Source organism: Jaculus jaculus, chromosome 14 (assembly GCF_020740685.1).
Source record: "Jaculus jaculus isolate mJacJac1 chromosome 14, mJacJac1.mat.Y.cur, whole genome shotgun sequence".
Classification (NCBI taxonomy): Eukaryota; Metazoa; Chordata; class Mammalia; order Rodentia; family Dipodidae; genus Jaculus; species Jaculus jaculus.
The window spans coordinates 17,285,569-17,304,766 of record NC_059115.1 but is presented as its reverse complement, the minus strand read 5'-3'; the positions used below and the strand labels follow the sequence as shown (position 1 = coordinate 17,304,766).

General features: G+C 43.4%; 1 protein-coding gene across 1 annotated transcript; it reads left to right on the top strand.

Annotated features, from left to right (window-relative positions):
• The first annotated feature begins 783 nt into the window (after positions 1 to 783).
• On the top strand, positions 784 to 5,771 carry LOC101599247 (ret finger protein-like 4A). The gene is made up of 2 exons (XM_045133343.1): positions 784 to 1,069; positions 5,191 to 5,771. The coding sequence occupies exons 1-2, from the start codon at positions 784 to 786 to the stop codon at positions 5,769 to 5,771; spliced, it is 867 nt and encodes a 288-aa protein (XP_044989278.1).
• Positions 5,772 to 19,198: the final 13,427 nt, after the last annotated feature.

The following is a 19,198-nucleotide window of genomic DNA, read 5'->3' as shown; positions in this document are numbered from 1 at the left end:
CTTAGTTCTGTTCACCAGAGGTTGTTTCGATACGTACACACATGCATACATATTAAAGGTAGGCACAAGCTGACCTGGAATTTACTATGTAATCTCAGGGTGGCCTTGAACTCATGGCAATCCTCCTACATCCCAAGTGCTGGCATTAAAATGTGTGTGCTGTCATGCCCAGATAAATTATACTTTAATTTTCTTTATTTTTATATTCATTTATTGGAGACAGAGAGAGAGGGAGAGAGAGACAGAAAGTGAATGTGAGAATGGGTGCACCAAGGCCTCCAGCCACTGCAAAGAACTCCAGACACAAGCCTCACCATGGGCATCTGGTTTAAGTGAGTCCTGGGGAGTCGAACCTAGGTCCTTTGGCTTTGTAAGCAAACACTGCTGAGCCATCTCTCCAGCCTTAAATTATACTTTACACTTAGTTATCAATACAGAATTTTAGGTATAATTATGACATTTTCAAGTGCAATTGCCTTTGGTTGGCCCCACTTCTCCTGGGCCCCTTCCCTGCCTTGTGTCCTCCCTCATGATGTTCATATGTCATTTGTGCCCGTTCATCTGCTCCCCCTTCCTTGTCTTCAGTTAGTGACAGGTCTCGGGCGCTGTTCTAGCATTTTGTCTATGTTTGTGGCTTTGCTGTGTCTTTATAACCTAGGGCCAGTGAGTGCAGGCAGTCGTCCCCTTCACCTCTAGGCATGGAAGGAGGGGGTGTCTGAGGACGCGTCATCATCCAGCTCATGGTCACTCCACTGTCATGCATGTTTTCCTCAGACCCAGGCCATGGCTCACCACTTTAAAGATGCAAGCGCCTGTCCTGTCTGCCTGCGTTATTTTGACGACCCTGTTTACCTGAAATGTGGATATGTCTGCTGTTTCCGATGCATGGACAGCATGCAGAAGAATCCCCGTGGAGAGGGTCTGCTGTGCCCCCATTGCTCTGAGGTCTCTGAGGAGAAAGACGTTGAGCATGCTGTCCAGCTGGGGAAGCTGGTTTCCAAAGTAAAAGAACTAGAGCCTCAGCTGAAAAATGCTCTAAAGATGAACCCAAGGGTGAGGAAGTTCCAAGGTGAGGACTGGGCAGCATTCCCCAAGCCTGGGAGGGCTCTGAGGATGTCACCTTTCAAACGTCTCCTTGTGAGATTTGGGCATTCCCTCAAGTCAAGCTTAAACTTTTCTTCTTCCCAAGGACAGTGTTTGCATTGAGTACAGATTAGAAAGACCTGGAGGTTTCTATGAAAATATAGGGCTGGGGATGTAACTCAGTTGGTAGAGTGATTGCGTGTCATGATTCAAAATCTCTGGGTTTGATCCCTAGCACTGCATAACCTGAGTGTGGGTGGACACACCTGTAATGCCAGAACTCAGAAAGTACAGGCAGGGGGATCAGGAGTTCAAGGTCATCCTTATCTTCCTAGTATATCAAGACAAGCCTGGGAGACAGAGATTTTATCTTTTATCTTTAAGTTTAAGTTTATCTTTAAGTTCTTCCCCCATCCTGAGATATCCAATATGGTAGCCAGGGATAGCTACTGACTACTTTAAAAGTAGCTTGGGGGCTGGAGAGATGGCTTAGTGGTTAAGCGCTTGCCTGTGAAGCCTAAGAACCCCGGTTCAAGGCTCAGTTACCTAGGTCCCACGTTAGCCAGATGCACAAGGGGGCGCACGCGTCTGGAGTTCCTTTGCAGTGGCTGGAAGCCCTGGCGTGCCCATTCTCTCTCTCTCTCCCTCTATCTGTCTTTCTCTCTATGTCTGTCGCTCTCAAATAAATAAATAAATAATGAACAAAAAAAATTTTTTAAAAAGTAGCTTGGGCTACATGTGGAAATAATAATACTTTAGTATTTTTACATATTTTATTTTTATTTATTTATTTGACAGAGGAAAAGAGGGAGAGAAAGAAAGAGAGAGATTGAGAGAGAGAGAATGGGCATGTAAGGGCCTGTAGCCACTGCAAATGAATTCCATATGCATGTGCCACCTTGTGCATCTGGCTTATGTGGGTCCTGGGGAATTGAACTGAGGTCCTTTGGCTTTGCAGGCAAGAGACTTAATTGCTATGCCATCTCTCCAGCCTGGAAATAATAATACTTTAAGACATTAAGTAAAATATATTGTCATAATTGGTTATAACTGTTTCTTCTACATATTTATAAGAAAATATAAAATATGCATGCACTCACTTGGAACTTATTTTGACAACACTGGCAAGAAGGTGGTTTTTCAAATCTGGATGTGTATAAGTGACTTGAGGATCAGGTTCCATGCAGAACAATCACTGAGCTTTCATGAGAGGGGGAGGTCCTGAAACAACCAGGTAGAGAAGATGGCACTGTCTCATGGGCCATCACCAAGTAGCAAGACCCTGTGCCCATGCATCTGGCAGGGAGACCCAGCATCAGCAGTGCTTAAGAAAAGTCCCCAGGCAATACTCATCTAGGGAGCATGAGGGCACCCATTCTAGCAGATGACATCATCCTAGAGCCTTCCCACCCCTAGAAGCAGATGTGAAAGTAGGTAGATTTAGGTCTAATACCACTCAGGACGGAAGCACTGTACCACGTTCTTGTTACACTGTGATGGTTCAAATGGAAGATGCCCCCCATAGACATAGACTCGTGTGTTTGAATACTTAGTTCCCAGGAGGTGGCGCTGTTCTGAAAGGTTGTGGAACCTTTAGGACATGCGCTGTAGAAAATGTGTCATTTGGGTGGGCTTGAGGTTTTATAGGACGGCATCACTGGCTTCATGCATCTTTCCCTCTCCTTCCCTCTCTCTCTCTCTCCCTCTCTCTCTCTCTCCCTCTCTCTCTCTCTCCCTCTCTCTCTCTCTCTCCCTCTCTCTCTCTCTCTCTCTCTCTTTCATAAACAGGTTTTTTTGAGGTAGGTTCTCACTGTATCCCAGGCTGAACTGAAATTCACTATGTAGTCTCAGGGTGGCCTGGAACTCATGGTGATCCTCCTAGTTTTGCCTCCTGTGCGCTGGGACTAAAGGTCTTGTACCACCATTCCCAGCTAATAAATGTTGTTTGTTTGTTTTGAGGTAGGATCTCACTCTGGTCCAAGCTGACTTGGAATTAACAATGTACTTTCAGGGTGGCCTCAAACACACAGCAATCTTCCTACCTCTGCCTCCTGAGTGCTGTGTCTAAAGGCGTACACCACCATGCCTGGCCTAATAAAACATTTTTATGATAGAGAGAGGGAAAGAGAAAGAGAGGGTTGGCATGCTCGGACCTTCATCCACTATAACCGAAGTCCAGATGCTTGCGCCCCCTTGTGCACATGCGCAGCCTTGCACACGTGTCGCCTTAGGCTGCTGGCTTCCATGGGATCTGGAGGGCTGAGCAGCTTGGCAGGAAAGTGCCGTAACAGCTAAACATCTCTCCAGCCCAGGTAAAAATATTTTTAAATCAGATTAGGAACTTTATGCCTGGCTGTGCTGGTAAAGTACTTGTCTAGCATGCACAAGGCCTTGGGTTGACACAATAGGAGGACATAATCCTGGTCTGGTTACACAAGCATGTAATGCCAGCACTGGGAGACTGAGGCAAGAGCTTCAGAAGTTCAGAGGCTAGCCTGAAATGCATGAGAGTATAAAAAATAAAATAAAAAATAGGAAATGGGGCTGGAGAGATGGCTTAGCAGTTAAGCGCTTGCCTGTGAAGCCTAAGGACCCCGGTTCGAGGCTTGACTCCCCAGTACCCACATTAGCCAGATGCACAAGGGGGTGCATGCATCTGGAGTTTGTTTGCAGTGTCTGGAAGCCCTGGCATGCCCATTCTCTCCCTCTCTCCCTCTCTCTCTCTCTCTCTCTCTCTCTCTCTCTCTCTCTCTCTCCCCCTCTCCCTCTCCCTCCCTCTCTCTGTCGCTTTCAAAGAAATAAATAAAAATAAACAAAAAAATTTTAAAAAGTAGCAAATGCCTGGATGTTCAGATTCAAAGTTGAACTTTTAACCCAGTGCATACCTGCTCGGACTGCATGGTACCAATCCCAGCAGTAGAAACATTTCATTAATGTTACATATTCTGTATCTATACACTGTCTGCTATTGTGCTCTTTCTAAAAAGCTGAAACAGCAGCCGCAATGTGTGCCCTCTTAGCACCCAAAGCAGGTAAATCTAACTCTTGTCTGCTGTTTCCCTAGATGGGGGGTCCACACGCTCAAGCACATACCACTTTGTTGAGGAGCTTTTAGAGACAAGCCCACGTGCGCTCTCTTTACGCTCCCTAACTGGATGCCGACTGCTACCCAACATTTGACTTATGACCTCCACGATAGATATTCTTTCCCAGATTATGCTCATTTTAACCCCTTAATTAGTCACCTGCTACTTGAATTATTTACCATTGTCCTAAAATCAACAGACATACTTTCTGTAATGAAAAGGCAATCGCCCCTGTGGGATGTGTGATATTCCCTGCTTGGAGTTTCCACCCAGCCAGGAAGTTCAAAGACAATTTCCTCTGAGAGATTTCATCTGTGACTCTGACAGGAGAGGAAAAGGAAGGGAGGAAGATGGGGCAGGGGGGAGAGGACTATTATTTAATCAAAAGAGTGCTCTCTGCTCCACTGCAATTGAAATGAAGATGGAGTGGGAGAGGGAACATGAGGAGGAGGACTTTTAAATGGTCAAAGTAAGCCTGTGGGGAATTGATCAGGAGGAGGAGAAGGAAGGCGAGGGAGGGGAAAGAACATAAGGTAGGGCAAGAGAAGGAATATTAAAATAAGTATAAGCAGCAGGGCATGGTGGTGCCCACGTTGAATCCAGCACGCCTGGAGGGCTTGCTTGTGGGGTGGGGGTGGTACTTCTCTCTGAGTGGACCTGGAAAAGGAGTCAGCCTCATCTGCCATTATGGAACATGCCCTGGATCTGTAAGCTTCAACAAATTCCTTTCCTCCATAACTGTGTCTGGTCTGGAGGTTCACTCCAACAACCTGATGCTGACTACAACAACAGTGAATTCCAGGTCAGCCTGGACTAGAGCGAGGCCCCACCTCAAGTAACAAGTAAACAAAAAGTAAAAGGGACCTATCTAGCCCTTGAAGTGGAAGTGAAGGTTTAGTAGGTGGTGGGGGAGACTCAGAGGAAGAAAGAAGGGATGGGAGGAGGAGGAGGACAAGGAGAGGAAGTGAAGGTTGAGTATAGTGTGTCTGTCTTTGCTGATCTACTCGGTTTTCATCCCCAGTGGACATGACTTTGGATGTGGACACAGCCCATGACCATCTCATCATTTCTGACGACCTGAGGAAGGTCCACTGTGGCTCTGGCAAACAGGGAAGGAAGCAATGTGCTCAGAGATTCCAGGTCTCAATGTGCGTCCTGGGCTCCTCAAGGTTTACTTCCCACCGACATTACTGGGAAGTAGATGTGGGATCAAGCCGAGAATGGGATATAGGCGTTTGCAAAGAATCCATTGACCGCACAGAGCCAGTGGTCCTGGCGGAAGGACGGGGCTTCTGGACCGTGGGGCTGCGAAATGGAGAGGTCTATGCGGCCAGCACAGAGCCCATGACTCCTCTGCTGGTGAACCCCCGGCTTCGCAGGCTCGGGATTTTTCTTGACCTGCTGCTGAGTAACATTTCTTTCTATGATGTCAGCGATGCATCCCACATCTTCACATTCACTGACATTCCCTACTCAGAGCCACTGCGCCCATTCTTTGCTCCTGCAAATCCAACTCCCGATCATCAAGACCCCCTGGGAATCTGTCCTGCAGTGAAAATTGGCATTTTCAGTCTTCCAGCTAATCCTGAGCAGGGCAAATAATCCTTTGACCCCCAAATTTACAGGCAATTGCTATGTGCCCATAACCATGGCTCAGATTTTTGATTATTATTACTACTGTTGTTGTTTTCCCTGGTAGGGTCTCACTGGAGTCCAGGCTCACCTGGAATTTACTATGTAGTCTCAGACTGGCCTCAAAATTTATAAGGTTTCTCCTGCCTCTGCCTTCTCAGTGCTGTGAATTTTTAAAATTATTTTTATTATCACATGGTAAGTACACAGAGTAATATGTATTATTGTGGCATTTTCATATGTGCATACCATTTTTTATCATATTCATTACCCCATTACCCTCTCCACTCTTCTTTGATTCACACTCATCACCTTTGGCTAAGAATTTATATAACTGGTACATAGAGACATTGCAGAAATATATGGTGCATTTCATGAATACTAATTACTTAGGGAAAATAAAGTATATCATAGTCATTTTGTTTTTAACTTGTATCTATATATTTCACTGCCCACTAATGTATCTTAAACATTTTAATGTATTCTGAACTTTTATATAAGCTTCCAATTTTTTTTCTTTTCTTTGATATCAATTTACTGGGTGGTATAATAAAGTAAATAAAACCTATATATAAATAAAGTGAATAAAAATCAAGATATGACCTAGCAGGTTGATTGTTTTTCTAAGGAAATAAAACAGTAAATTTCTATGTCTGTGTTTTCACCCACAACTATGAAAACCACACATTCATCCCATGTGCACATTGGTTATTCATTAAGTGTGGACACATAGAGTGTGGACACAAGGGAAAATAACATTGCATTCATTATTTTTGTCATTGCTGTGGCCAATTAACTGACAAGGAGCATCTTCCCAGTTGGAGGAGATGGGTCACTGGGTAAAGTGCTTTCCACACAAGCATGAGGACAGGAGTTCAGATCCCCAGTGTCATGCAAATACCTGTGGCTGGCTAGACTAGCCAAATCAGTGAGCTGTGGGTTCAAGGAAGAGAGCCTGTCTCCCTAAGCGAGGTGGAGGGTGATCAAGGAAGCCACTGCACTCCTCTGGCTAGACAAGTTCTGACCTCCACCTGCACGAGTGTGTACACACCTGGGCTCCCAAGAGCAAACCACAGACCACCCCCTACCCACTCACACACACACTTAATTTAGTAGTTAGAGTTCAGCAATGTTCCCAACCATCATAAAAAATTATGAGGCAGCTGGGCATGGTGGCACATTCCTTAAATCCCAGCACTGGAGAGGAAGAGGTAGGTGGATCTCCATGAGTTTGAGGCCACGGAGACTATATACTTAATTCCACGTCAGCCTGGATCACAGAGAGACCCTACATTGAAAAACAAAAAACAAAACAAAATCATGAGGCAGCCTCCAAAAACAAAAATATTCTGGGCCAGAATGTCAACATGTGTTACAACCACATTCGGATAATTATATCAATTTTTTTGTTTGTTTGTTTTCAAGGTAGGGTTTCACTCTAGCCCAGGCTGACCTGGAATTCACTATGTTGTCTCACTGTGGCCTCAAACTCACAGCAATCCTCCTACCTCTACCTCTCAAGTGCGGGGACCAAAGGGGTGTGCCACCACACACGCTGATCATAACATTTTTTTTACTAGTCTCAACATTTTAACATTTGGTCTTCATAGATTTTGATAGTGTGTGTGTGTGTGTGTGTGTTCAAACATGTAAACCTGATGAACTCTGGTGAAGATAATGTAGATTTTTGCAAACTCGTCTGACTGATCCCATCCATAGTAACTGATCTGCACTGCGTGTCCTGTTGTAAGAGGAGCAGCCACAGCAGCGGACACTGCACTGTCAGCAAGCTCCGGTTCCTCCTGTGACGACTGCTGCAACTTGCTCTTGATTTCTGTCTCGGTCTTGGATTTTTCACGTGTAAAGGCATCACGTTCTCTTTATTCTGGTGGAATTTTCCAACATGACCTTTATGCTTCTACATCTTTCTGCAACTCCTCCAAAAGTGAACCCACGGTCTGGGGTCAGGCCCAAGGCCCGAGCTGCAGCCCTGCACCCGAGCAGACGTGAAAAGCCCCACGAGCATGCGCACCACAGCGCGACCCAGGGCGCCCTGCCACGTGCCGCCTTCGTGTGCAGCGGGGTGTGCGTGTGTGTGTGTGTGCGTGTGTGTGTGCGTGTGCGTGTGTGATTGAATCTCTTAGCAGGCTTTGAAATAAATGACTCTAATGGCTGATCCATCTTCTCACTATAGTTTATCATAATGTCCACACATTGTTTTCTTTTTGCTAAGTTTAGTTCTTGAACATTTTTTTTAGTTTTTATTGACAATTTCCATAATTGTAGACAATACCCCATGGTAATTCCCTCCCTCCCCCCACTTTCCCCTTTGAAACTCCACTCCATCATATCCCCTCCCTCTCTCAATAAGTCTCTCTTTTGTTTTGATGTCATGAACTTTTCCTCCTATTATGGCAACCTTATATAGTATAGGTAGTGTCAGGCACTGTGAGGTCATGGATATCCAGGCCATTTTGTGTCTGCAGGAGCACATTGTAAGGAATCCTAATTTTCCTTCGGCTTGTACATGCTTCTTGAATTTTTAAAAAAATATTTTATTTTTATCTATTTATTTGAGGGGAGGAATAGAGAGAATGGGAGTGCCAGGGCTTCCAGCTGCTGCAGACGAACTGCAGACACATGTGCCACCTTGTGCATTCTGTCTTACATGGGTTCTGGGGAATCAAACTTAGGTCCTTTGGCTTTGCCTGCAAGTCCCTTAACCACTAAGCCATATCTCGAGCCCTACTTCTTGAATCTTTATGTTGATGATTTTCATCCTCTATTTCTTCAATTAGCTTTTGTGCTTTTTTATTGCTTTTTTTTTTTTTTTTTTTTTTTTTTGCTTTTTTTGAGGTAGTGTCTCACTCTGGCCCAGGATGACCTGTAATTCAATATGTAGTCTCAGGGTTGCCTTGTATTCAAGGCAATCCTCTAACATGCGCTTCCTGAGTGCTGGGATTAAAGGCATGCATCACCATGCCAGGCCCACTTTTTCTATACCCTTCTTCTTAGACCCCAACATATTCTTCAGGTTGATAGTGTCCCACCAATCATTATGCATGATTATTGTCACTCAAGTGTCTTAATCACTGAGCCAACTTTCTAGCCCTTTATTCTCAGTTTAAACTGATTTTCAATTGGATATTTGTTCACTGAAATTTTTTTCCACCTATGAAAACGATGACAATGATGCTGAATGTATTAGCTCGGATCTCTAATTTCAGCTACTCAGGAGGCTAATACAGGAATATCACAAAATCAAGACCAGTCTGAGCTACAGAGATAGCTCAAAGCCAACCTAGGAAACTTAGCTACACACTGTCTTCAAGTAAAAATAAAGATGATGGCACACTGGCTCACATACACCTATAATCCCAGCATTCAGGTGGGTTGCCCTGAGTTCCAGGCCAGCCTGGACTACACAGAAAGTTCTAACACAAGAGTGTGACCTGCCTCAAAAAAAAATTAGTGCTGGAAAGAATGCTTAGTGGTTAAGGTGCTTGCCTACAATGCCAAAGGACCCAGGTTCAATTTCACAGGACCCACATAGACTCAATGTACCAACTTGCACATGGATACAGAATTCATTTGTAGTGGTTGAAGGCTCTGATGTGCCCATTCTCTCTCTCTCTCTCTCTCTCATAAATAAAGTTTAAAAAAATAGCTCTAAAAGAAAAGAAATGAAATAGGAAGAAATAGAGAAGAGGAAGTAAGGGAGGGAGAGAAGAAAGGAAGAGAGATTTGCCCAGCTAGCACAGGACCCTAAGTTCAAACCTCAGTGTTAAGGGAGTGTGTGCTAGAAATAAAGCACATATAGAATGGTTCTTTGAGCACATTTTATTTCATTAAACACCTGGATGAAAGCCACCTGGAAGTATGTCTGCAAAATGCAATGTTCAGCTTCACGTGGCATTGGGTTCTGTTGATGCCCAAGTTGATGCACCAGCATCAATTCCCACCAGCACATGATGCCCTGGAACTACACCGGGTTCTGTTTTGATCAAATGGTCCATCTCATGATGCCACTGAAGTGGCCAACAGAAAGCTTCTGGTCCACTAGGCTCAGTGGTAGAGGCTTACTCTGAGGCTTCAGAGTGCTAGGATGGGTGAGGCATACCAGGGTGGAGACAGGGCTGGCAATGACCCTTGCTCAATATGTGCCACCACCTCAATGATGTCACCATCTTCACCCTGACCTCAAACTGTTGTTCTTTGCCACCACCCCTCACTGAAGCCTGTCATCCCAGGGCCACATCAGCTCCCAAGTGGGGACTCCTGAGCCCTGACTGCCTGGACTTGTAAGAGCTACAGCTCCCCAAGGCCTCAGGTCCCTCCCACCTAAACCCAGACATCCCCAGGAACTAGGTCAGGGAAATCATTGCTTCTGACAAAGCCTGGTTCACAGCTAATCCCAAACAGTGACTGTTCAGGCCTTGGGTCGATCCTTGGGGAGAGACTTCTCAGGGACACATAAACATGGACAGGAATTGGGGGAGACACAGAACCACACCTGTGAGAACTGCCATTTATTTCCAAAGATGCCAAAATCATGACCAAGGATTAACCAAGGGGTGAAAAGTGTAACTAAGAGGCTTAAACAGTGACTGGATGTGTCAGTAGTTTGGAGGGAATAGTAATGGGTGTGGGAACTCCTGCTGTCTGCACCTCTTCTAAGGACAGAGAAAACCACCTTTCTCTGGCCAGTCTGCTCCTCTTCCCCCATGACCAGAGTCTCTCTGAGGAGGAGGGTTGGGGACTTGGGAAGAGGGCTTAGTGGAAGTGGGTCTCAGGATGGGGAGTGTCCCCCATTTCCATGCATTCCCAATACTCATCTCCTAGATAGAAGAAAACAGGAAGCCAGATGGGCAAGGTTTCCCTCCCACTCTGGATTATGGGAGAAAAGAATTCAAGTTGGGGGCTGGAGGACTTGGGGAGAATCACTGGAGTCAGTCCTGGGTCTTCAGCACAAGGATAGGTGTAGGGAAAGGTGCTCCAAGGAGTGGGAGCACAGGGAAGAGTGAGCTGGTTCAGCTGGGCATCAAAGTAGGCTCTGGCTGGGAAGGACTGATGAGAGATGGGCCATGAACAGAGATCCTGCAAGGAGAAACAGTGAAGACAGAGTACCATCAGCACATGATGGTCCTCCCAATTTCAGTGTGGGATGTAACCAGGTGTGGAGAACATCCCACCCCCACAGGCCACTGTCCTGGAGAGAGTGCAGGGAGGACACAGGGTGTAGGAGGCTCATGCTCCATGCTCACCCTTGCCAGGAGAGTGCTAGAAGCATTGGCTCATGTGTCATGCTGCCCTGCAGTCTAACCTATGAGTCTTGGATAACTAGAGCTGTAGTGGACCCCTGGGCTAATTCTGGAGTCTTCCTTGTGAGATGTATGATAATTGGGATCATGACTTCTGAGGACTCCCCATGGCCTCTCCCAAAGAACCCAACCCCAACTCTGGTGAGTGTCACAGAGCTGTGGTAGAGCACCTCCCTGGAGAGCAGCTGCCGCTCCCCTGCAAGGAGCCAGGAGAGCTGGAGGTTGGCTGGCCAGGCCACCCACGAGCAGAAGGGAGGAGAACAAGCTGACCGTGTGAGGTGACTACCCAAGGCCTCAGAGAGAACTGAGTCAGAAACAAGCACCACTCATTCAAGGCTGGAAGCCTGAGTGGCAGAGTCCAGTCTTATAACTACATAGGTCATCAAACTGTGTGCAGGTGCAGAAGGAATGATGGTGTCAGGGTGTCCCTGACAACCAGAGGGGCAAGTTTCAAGGACGAACCACTGAGAAAAGGTCCAGTCACTGAGAGAGGACATGTCTATGGGGCACTGTCAACCTCCAAGGACCTCCCCTTAAGGAAATGCACTGAATATATTCCTCCAATTGAGGAACACCATAGTAGAAATCCTGGAAGGTGCCAAGGGTCTTGGTTCAGATAATAACTTTTTTTTTCTTTTTCTTTTCTTTTTTTAGATGATAATATTTTATGGCTTAAGGTTTGATTTTTCTTTTCAAAGGTTCAAAAAACTTGTGAAAAGAGCTCAAAGCCTGGAGAGATGGCTTAGCATAAGGTGGCATGTGCATCTTGAGTTCATTTCCAGTGGTTGAATGCCCTGGCGTGTTCTCTCTCTCTCTCTCTCTCTCTCTCTCTCTTTCTCTCTCTCTTTTACTGGTCTCTCTCAAATAAATAAAATATAAAGAAATGACAACACAAAAGTGCACAAATTTGTGCTAAGGAGAAAAGTTCTGGCAAGAATGAGTGTCACACACTCACTAGTTAGGCTCAGGGAAGTACTGGGCATCTTTCTTCCTCCAGGACTTAATCACTGCAAACACACATCTATCTATACCACAGTTGGCACCTGGACATAACCAGAAATAAAACTAGCTGTGGAGTCAAATGATAATAAGAACATAACATACAAAAACCTTCGGGACACAATGAAGGTAGTATTAGAGGGAAATTTATAGCTTTAAGTGCCTTAGAAATTAGAAAGGTCACAAGTAAATGACCTAATGCTTCACCTTAAAGCCTTGAAAAAAGAACAAGGCAAACCAAAAATCAGTAGACTGGAAGAAGTAATAAAGATTAGGAAAGAAATTAATGAAATAGAAACAAAAAAAAAATCCAAAGAGTCAATGAAACAAAGAGTTGGATCTTTGAAAGGATAAACAAGATTGATAAACACTTAGTAAATCTGACCAAAAGAGAGAAGAGACACAAATAAATGAAACTACAGATGAAAAAGGTAACATCACAACAGATGCCAGAGAAATTCAAAAACCATAGGACATACTATAAAAAATTACTCCACTAAGTATAAAAATCTGAAAGAAATGGATGATTTCCTTGACTTATACGACCGACCTAAATTAAATCAAGAAGAGATTAATCACCTAAATAGACCTATAACAAGTATAGAGATCCAAGCAGTTATCAAATATCTCCCAACTAAAAGAAAGTCCATTGCTTCTTAAGATTTTTCATAAAATAGCAAAAGAAGGACTCCTACCAAACTCCTTCTACAAAGCCAGCATCACCCTGATACCAAAAACAGGCAAAGATAGAACAACAACAACAAAAAAATTTACAGACCAAGCTCCCTCATGAACATAGATGCAAAAATTCTCAACAAAATATTGGCAAACAGAATACAAGAGTATATCAAAAAGGTCATTCATCCTGACCAAGTAGGCTTTATCCCAGAGATGCAGGGATGGTTCAACATACGCAAATGGATAAATGTAATACATTACATAAATGGACTGAAGGACAAAAATCACATGATCATCTCATTAGACGCAGAGAAAGTGTTGGACAAAATCCAACATCCCTTCATGATAGAAGTCCTACAGAACTAGGAAAAGAAGAAACATATGTCAACATAATAAAGGCTATTTATGACAAGCCTACAACCAACATATTACTAAATTGGGAAAAACTGGAAGCTTTTCCACTAAAATCAGGAGCAAGACAAGGATGTCCACTGTTGCCACTTTTATTTAATTTAGTACTGGAAGCCTTAGCCATAGAAATTAGGCAAGAGACACACATAAAAGGGATACAAATTGGAAAAGAAGAGATCAAGTTATCATTTTTTCCATATGAGATGATTTTATACATAAAGACTCTACCAGCAAACTGTTAGAGCTGATAAACACCTATACCCATGTAGCAGGATACAAAATAAACACACAGAAATCAGTAGCCTTCCTATATGCTAACAAAAAACACACAGAAGAGGAAATCAGAGAATCACTCCCATTCACAAATGCATCAAAGAAAATAAAGTACCTTGGAATAAACCTAACTAAGGAAGTGAAGGATCTCTACAATGCAAACTTTAAAACACTCAAGCAAAACATAGCAGAAGACACTGGAAAATTGAAAGATATACCTTGGTCTTGGATTGGAAGAATCAATATTGTGAAAATGGCAATCTTACCAAAAGCAATCTGCAGATTTAATGCAATCCCCCATCAAAATTACAATGGCATTTTTCATGGAAATAGAAAAAAATTCAAAAATTGATTTGGAATCACAAAAAAATCTTGAATATCTAAAACAATACTAAGCAACAAAAATAAGGATGGTGGTATGACCATACCTGATTTTAACCTATACTACAGAGACAAAGTAACAAAAACAGCATGGTACTGACACAAAAGCAGACATGTAGATCAATGGAACAGAACAGAGGACCAAGATGTAAGTCCAGGTAGCTATAGCCACCTGATATTCGACAAAAATGCCAAAAATACTCATTGGAGAAAAGACAGCCTCTTCAGCAAATGGTGCTGGAGAAACTGGATATCTGTAGAAAGTCAAAAGTAGATCGTTCTCTCTCTTCATGCACAATATTAAGTCCAAATGGATCAAAGATCTTAATACCAGACCTGAAACTCTGAAACTGCTGGAAGAAAAAGTAGGAGAAACCCTTCAGCATATTGGTCTTGGCAAAGACTTTCTGAATATAACCCCAATTGCTCAGGCAGTAAAGCCACAGATTAACCCCAGAAACCTCATGAAATTACAAAGATTTTGCATGGAAAAGGATACTGTGAATAAAGCAAAGAGGCAACCTATAAAATGGGAAAAATATCTAATAGAGGATTAATATCTAGTATATACAAAAAACTCACAAATTAGATAATAAGAAATAAAACAAGCCAATTAAAAATGGGATATGCAACTAAATAGAGAGTTCTCAAAAGAAGAAATACGGATGGCATATAAACATCTAAAAAATTGTTCAACATCCCTAGTCATCAGGGAAATGCAAATTAAAACTACATTAAGATTCCATCTCACTCCTGTCAGATTGGCTATCATCATGAAAATAAATGACCATAAATGCTGGCAAGGATGTAGAAAAGGAGGCACTTTTTCTACACTGTGGGAATGCAATCTGGTCCAGCCATTGTGGAAATCAGTGTGGAGGTTCCTAAGACAGCTAAAAATAGATCTACCATATGAGCCAGCTAAAGCACTCCTAGACATATATCCTAAGAACTCATCTCACTAACTTAGAGATACTTGTTAAACCATGTTTATTGCTACTCAATTCACAATAGCTGGGAACTGGAACTAGCCTAGATGTCCCTCAACTGATGGATAATGAAGATATGGCACATTTATACCATGGAGTTTTACTCAGTGGTAAAGAAAAATGAAGTGATTATATTAGACTTATGGCCAACATGGTGCTGCACATCCCTGGGAAAGAAAGGCAAGGCATTAAGGGTTCACTGTGTCTTTAAGGGGAGATCAATCTCCAAGAGATTGTCAGTGGGAGGGCACAGAGTGGAAAAACCAGGGAATTGCTGATTCCCTCACTCTCGGGTAGACCACCAGTCCCCCAACACTCCCAAGCAGCCACCATACCCACAGTCCCAGCTTCAGGATACTCCCACACTTACTGTAGGAAAGGGGTCCCAGGCCAACATAGTTCCACTTGCCTCACTGCACAGGGGCGATCGCCCTGCTACCTGTGCCCACGAGTGACCTGGGGCAGGTTCCGCCCACTGGCCCATCGGAGCTCAGGACCCTTTGGTCCATTTGCACACCACACTCATGCTGCCACCGATCCCTGCTTGTGCAAGCTTAGCCTGCTCGGCCCATTTGCTCACTTACTGTTCCAGCCACCGCCCCTTCGCGCACAAGCCCAGGCCCATTACACCTGCCCACGCCAGTTCAGGCTGTCTCTGCCTGTCCACCTGGGCCAGCTCAGATGCCAGTCCTCCCCTCCCCCCAGTCTGCTGCACCTGCTGACCGCCATTGTCCTGTTGCAGGAGAGCGCAGACTGTGTCCTGGTCCCAGTGTTCCACCACATCGGAGTTTAGGCTACTTCAGTGCTTGGTGCTTCAGCTTCCCTCGGAGCACGAGTGCAGCCAGCTTTGGCACATCACCGTGTGAGAGCTCAGGCAATGTTGGCACCCCTGCCAGGCAGGAGCTCAGGTGGCTTTGGCAAGTGAGAGCCAAAACTCAGACTGCTTGGCATCTGCCCCAGGCTGCTTCAGCTGCCCACTGCTTGAGCTCAGGTTAATCCACCCCCCTATGTGTTAGCTCAAGACCACTCAGCCCATTTGCCTGCCTGCCCACTAGTCCAGGCCAGCTCCCCCAAGAGGCACCTCTTCCCCCACCCATCGAGAACTCAGTCCTCCTCTTCCTGCCCATAGGCTGTGATGGGCAAACCATAGCACAAAAGAAATAACGTGAAAAATCAAATGCAAGAAAATACAGTTAAATCACCCAGTCCTACAATGAATATCCCTAATCAAAACAGAAAAGTCATTAGGATTAGAACACCAAAATAAGCTATGAGCAATGCAACCCTGACCAAGCTATTGTTAGAACTTGCAGAAAAGCAACAAAGGACCAATAATCGTGTGGATGCTGCCATCACTAGATGAGACTTAATAGATAAGAAAATGGAAGGGATTCAAAGACAGTTAAGAGATATGAAGGAGACTGAAAAAGAAGAGGACCTCAAAAATCAGCTGGTGATGCTAAATGAAGACATAAAGAAATGCAAGGATGAATTCCAAGAAAATCAGAAAATGATGTAAAAAGGGAGCTTAACAGAGGGATGGAAACTATACATAGAAAAGTAGTAGAAAATGCGAACCTAATTGAACAAGTCCACAACTCTCTAGAAGCTCTCAGGAATAGAGTCAGCCATGTGGAGGATAGAAACTCCAATCTGGAAGACAAGATGTAAGAAACAGTTTGAGAGTTCAAAAGTTTCAATAAGTTCAAAAGTTTCTGTGAAAAGAACATGAGAGAATTGTGGGATACCCTTAAACATCCTAGTATCAGGATCATTGGAATACCAGAAGGGGAAGAAATCCATACCAAAAGCATGGAGGACTTATTTAACAAAATAATCGAAGAAAACTTCCTCACTCTCTCAAAAGAAAGGCCCATCAAGTTACAAGAAGCTAACAGAACTCCAAACACATTGGACCAAAGGAGAAATTCTCCAAGATATATTGTCATTAAAACTGTAAACATTGACACCAAAGAGAAAATCCCAAAAGCAGATAGCAAAAAACAGCACATCACTTTTAAAGTAACCCCATCAGAATTACTTCAGACTTCTCAATAGAAACCCTGAAAACCAGAAGGGCCTGGAATGAAACAGTGAAAATTAAGAGCCTAGGGCTTCCAACCTAAACTACTCTACCCAGCAAAAGTATCCCTCATAATAAATGGTGAAAGAAAAATTTTCCATGACAAAATTCAGCTTTACAATAATATGAACACAAAACCAAACCTACAGAGAGTATTTCAGGAAATTGTCCACACAGAAGGATCAAATAAACTCAAATGCCTAGAAGAAGCAGATCACAATAACCAAACTCAGAGAAGGCACAAAAATCTTCAAAGCCCATGAAAACACCAAACCACATATACCAACACAATACGGCAGGGATCAAAACAAACCTCACAGTCATTACCCTAAATATTATTGGCCTTAATTCACCCATCAAGAGACATGAGCTAACAGGATGGATCAGAAAATTAGACCCCTCAATCTGTTGTCTTCAAGAAACCCATCTCTCCACTAAAGACAGACACCTCCTAGGGTGAAAGGGTGAAAAACAATATTCTAGGCAATCAGGAATAAGAAACAAGCAGGTGTACAAAAATAATCAAAAGAGACAAAGAAGGTCACTTCCTATTTATCAAAGGGACGATCCATCAAGAGGATATTACAATCATAAATATGTATGCACCCAACACAGGAGCACCACAGTTCATAAAGCAAAACCTGCTTGACAATAAAACAGAAATAACCACCAACACCATCATAGGTGGGGACTTCGATACACCATTATCAGTAATAGACAGATCATCCAAACAGAAACTCAACAGGGAAGTAAGAGAGCTCAACAAAACAACTATGAGATTCCACCTTACCTCAGTAAGGATAGCAAACATCAAAAAATCAAATGAAAATAAATGCTGGGGAAAATGTGGAGAACTAGGAACACTCATCCACTGTTGGTGGGAATGTAAGATGGTACAACCTCTTTGGAAAGCAATATGGAGACTCCTGAAAAAGCTGACTATAGAATTACCAACAGACCCAGTTATTCCCTTACTGGGCATCTACCCTAAAACCTTTAAACTACAGTCCAGAGAGATTTGCTCAAGCATGTGTGTAGTGGCTCAGTTCGTAATAGCTAAGAGGTGGAATCAACCCAGATGTCCATCACTAGAAGAATGGATAACTAAGATGTGGAATTCTACACCACAGTAAGAAAGAATGACACATTGAAATTTGAGGAAAAATGGTTGAATCTGGAACAGATCATTCTCAGTGAACTTACCCAACCACAACAATAAAATTTCCACAAGTCTCACTCATCTACAGCACCTAACCTGAATCTACCCAAGATGCCGACAGACCCAGCAAACATCTCAAGGACTAGACAATAGGGTGGGTGGGGAGGGAGAGGAGGGAAAGGGAGAGGGTAGGAGACACAAATCTAGACCCAAACGGCAATAGTACCATAAAATTCTACATCCTAAAAGGCAGCCCAAATGGTTGAACCTTCACCAGGCCCTTAGAGGAAACACCTGAGCCACAGGACACTGGGGAGAGTATGTTGAAAACTGACCTTAATCTTTTACAGTTTCTCTCTCTCTCTCTCTCTTTCTCCCTCTCTCTCTCTGTTTTCTCTCTCTTTTATATTACTTATCTTTTTCTGTGTTTGGCACATATATATTTATTATTGTGCTAGTTCCCTTGTTTTATTTTTTTTTGGTCTTTTTATGATTTTGTCTTTTTTTTTTTTTTCTTGGTGCTGAGGACTGAACCCAGGGCCTTGCGCTTGCTAGGTAAGCGCTCATCCACTGAGCTAAATCCCCAATCCCTACATTTATTATTGTGATGTGCTCATGTTGGATCATTCCCTTAATTAGTAAGAAGTGGCCTTCTTTGTCATTTTTTATTACTTTTGGTTTGAAGTCTATTTTATCAGATATTAAAACAGCAACACCTGCTTGTTTTTACTTCCACTTGCTTAGAATATCACTTTCCAACCTTTCACCCTGAGGAGATGTCTGTCTTTAGTGGTGAGGTGAGTTTCTTAAAGACAACAGATAAAAGGGTTCAATTTTTTGATCCATCCTGATAGCCTTTGTCTTTTGATGGGTGGGTCAAGACCATTAATATTTAAGGTTATTACTGTGAGGTTTGAATTAATCCCTGCCATGATGAGGTGATTTATGGGGTTGGGTGCTTACTTGTGTTATGTACTGTTTAGAACCTGGTTTATTTTGGTTATTGTGATCTTCTTATTGGCATCTGAGATTGTTTGTTTGATTCTTCTGTGTGGAGTATTCCATCAAGTATTCTCTGTAGGTTTGGCTTTGTGTTCATATAA

What these genes read in the sequence shown, in the direction of transcription:
- LOC101599247 (XM_045133343.1), top strand. Translation starts at nt 784, where the DNA reads ATGGCTCACCACTTTAAAGATGCAAGCGCCTGTCCTGTCTGCCTGCGT. An exon ending in AAGGGTGAGGAAGTTCCAAG is followed by an intron (nt 1,070 to 5,190) that starts GTGAGGACTGGG and finishes TTTCATCCCCAG; the next exon opens with TGGACATGACTTTGGATGTG.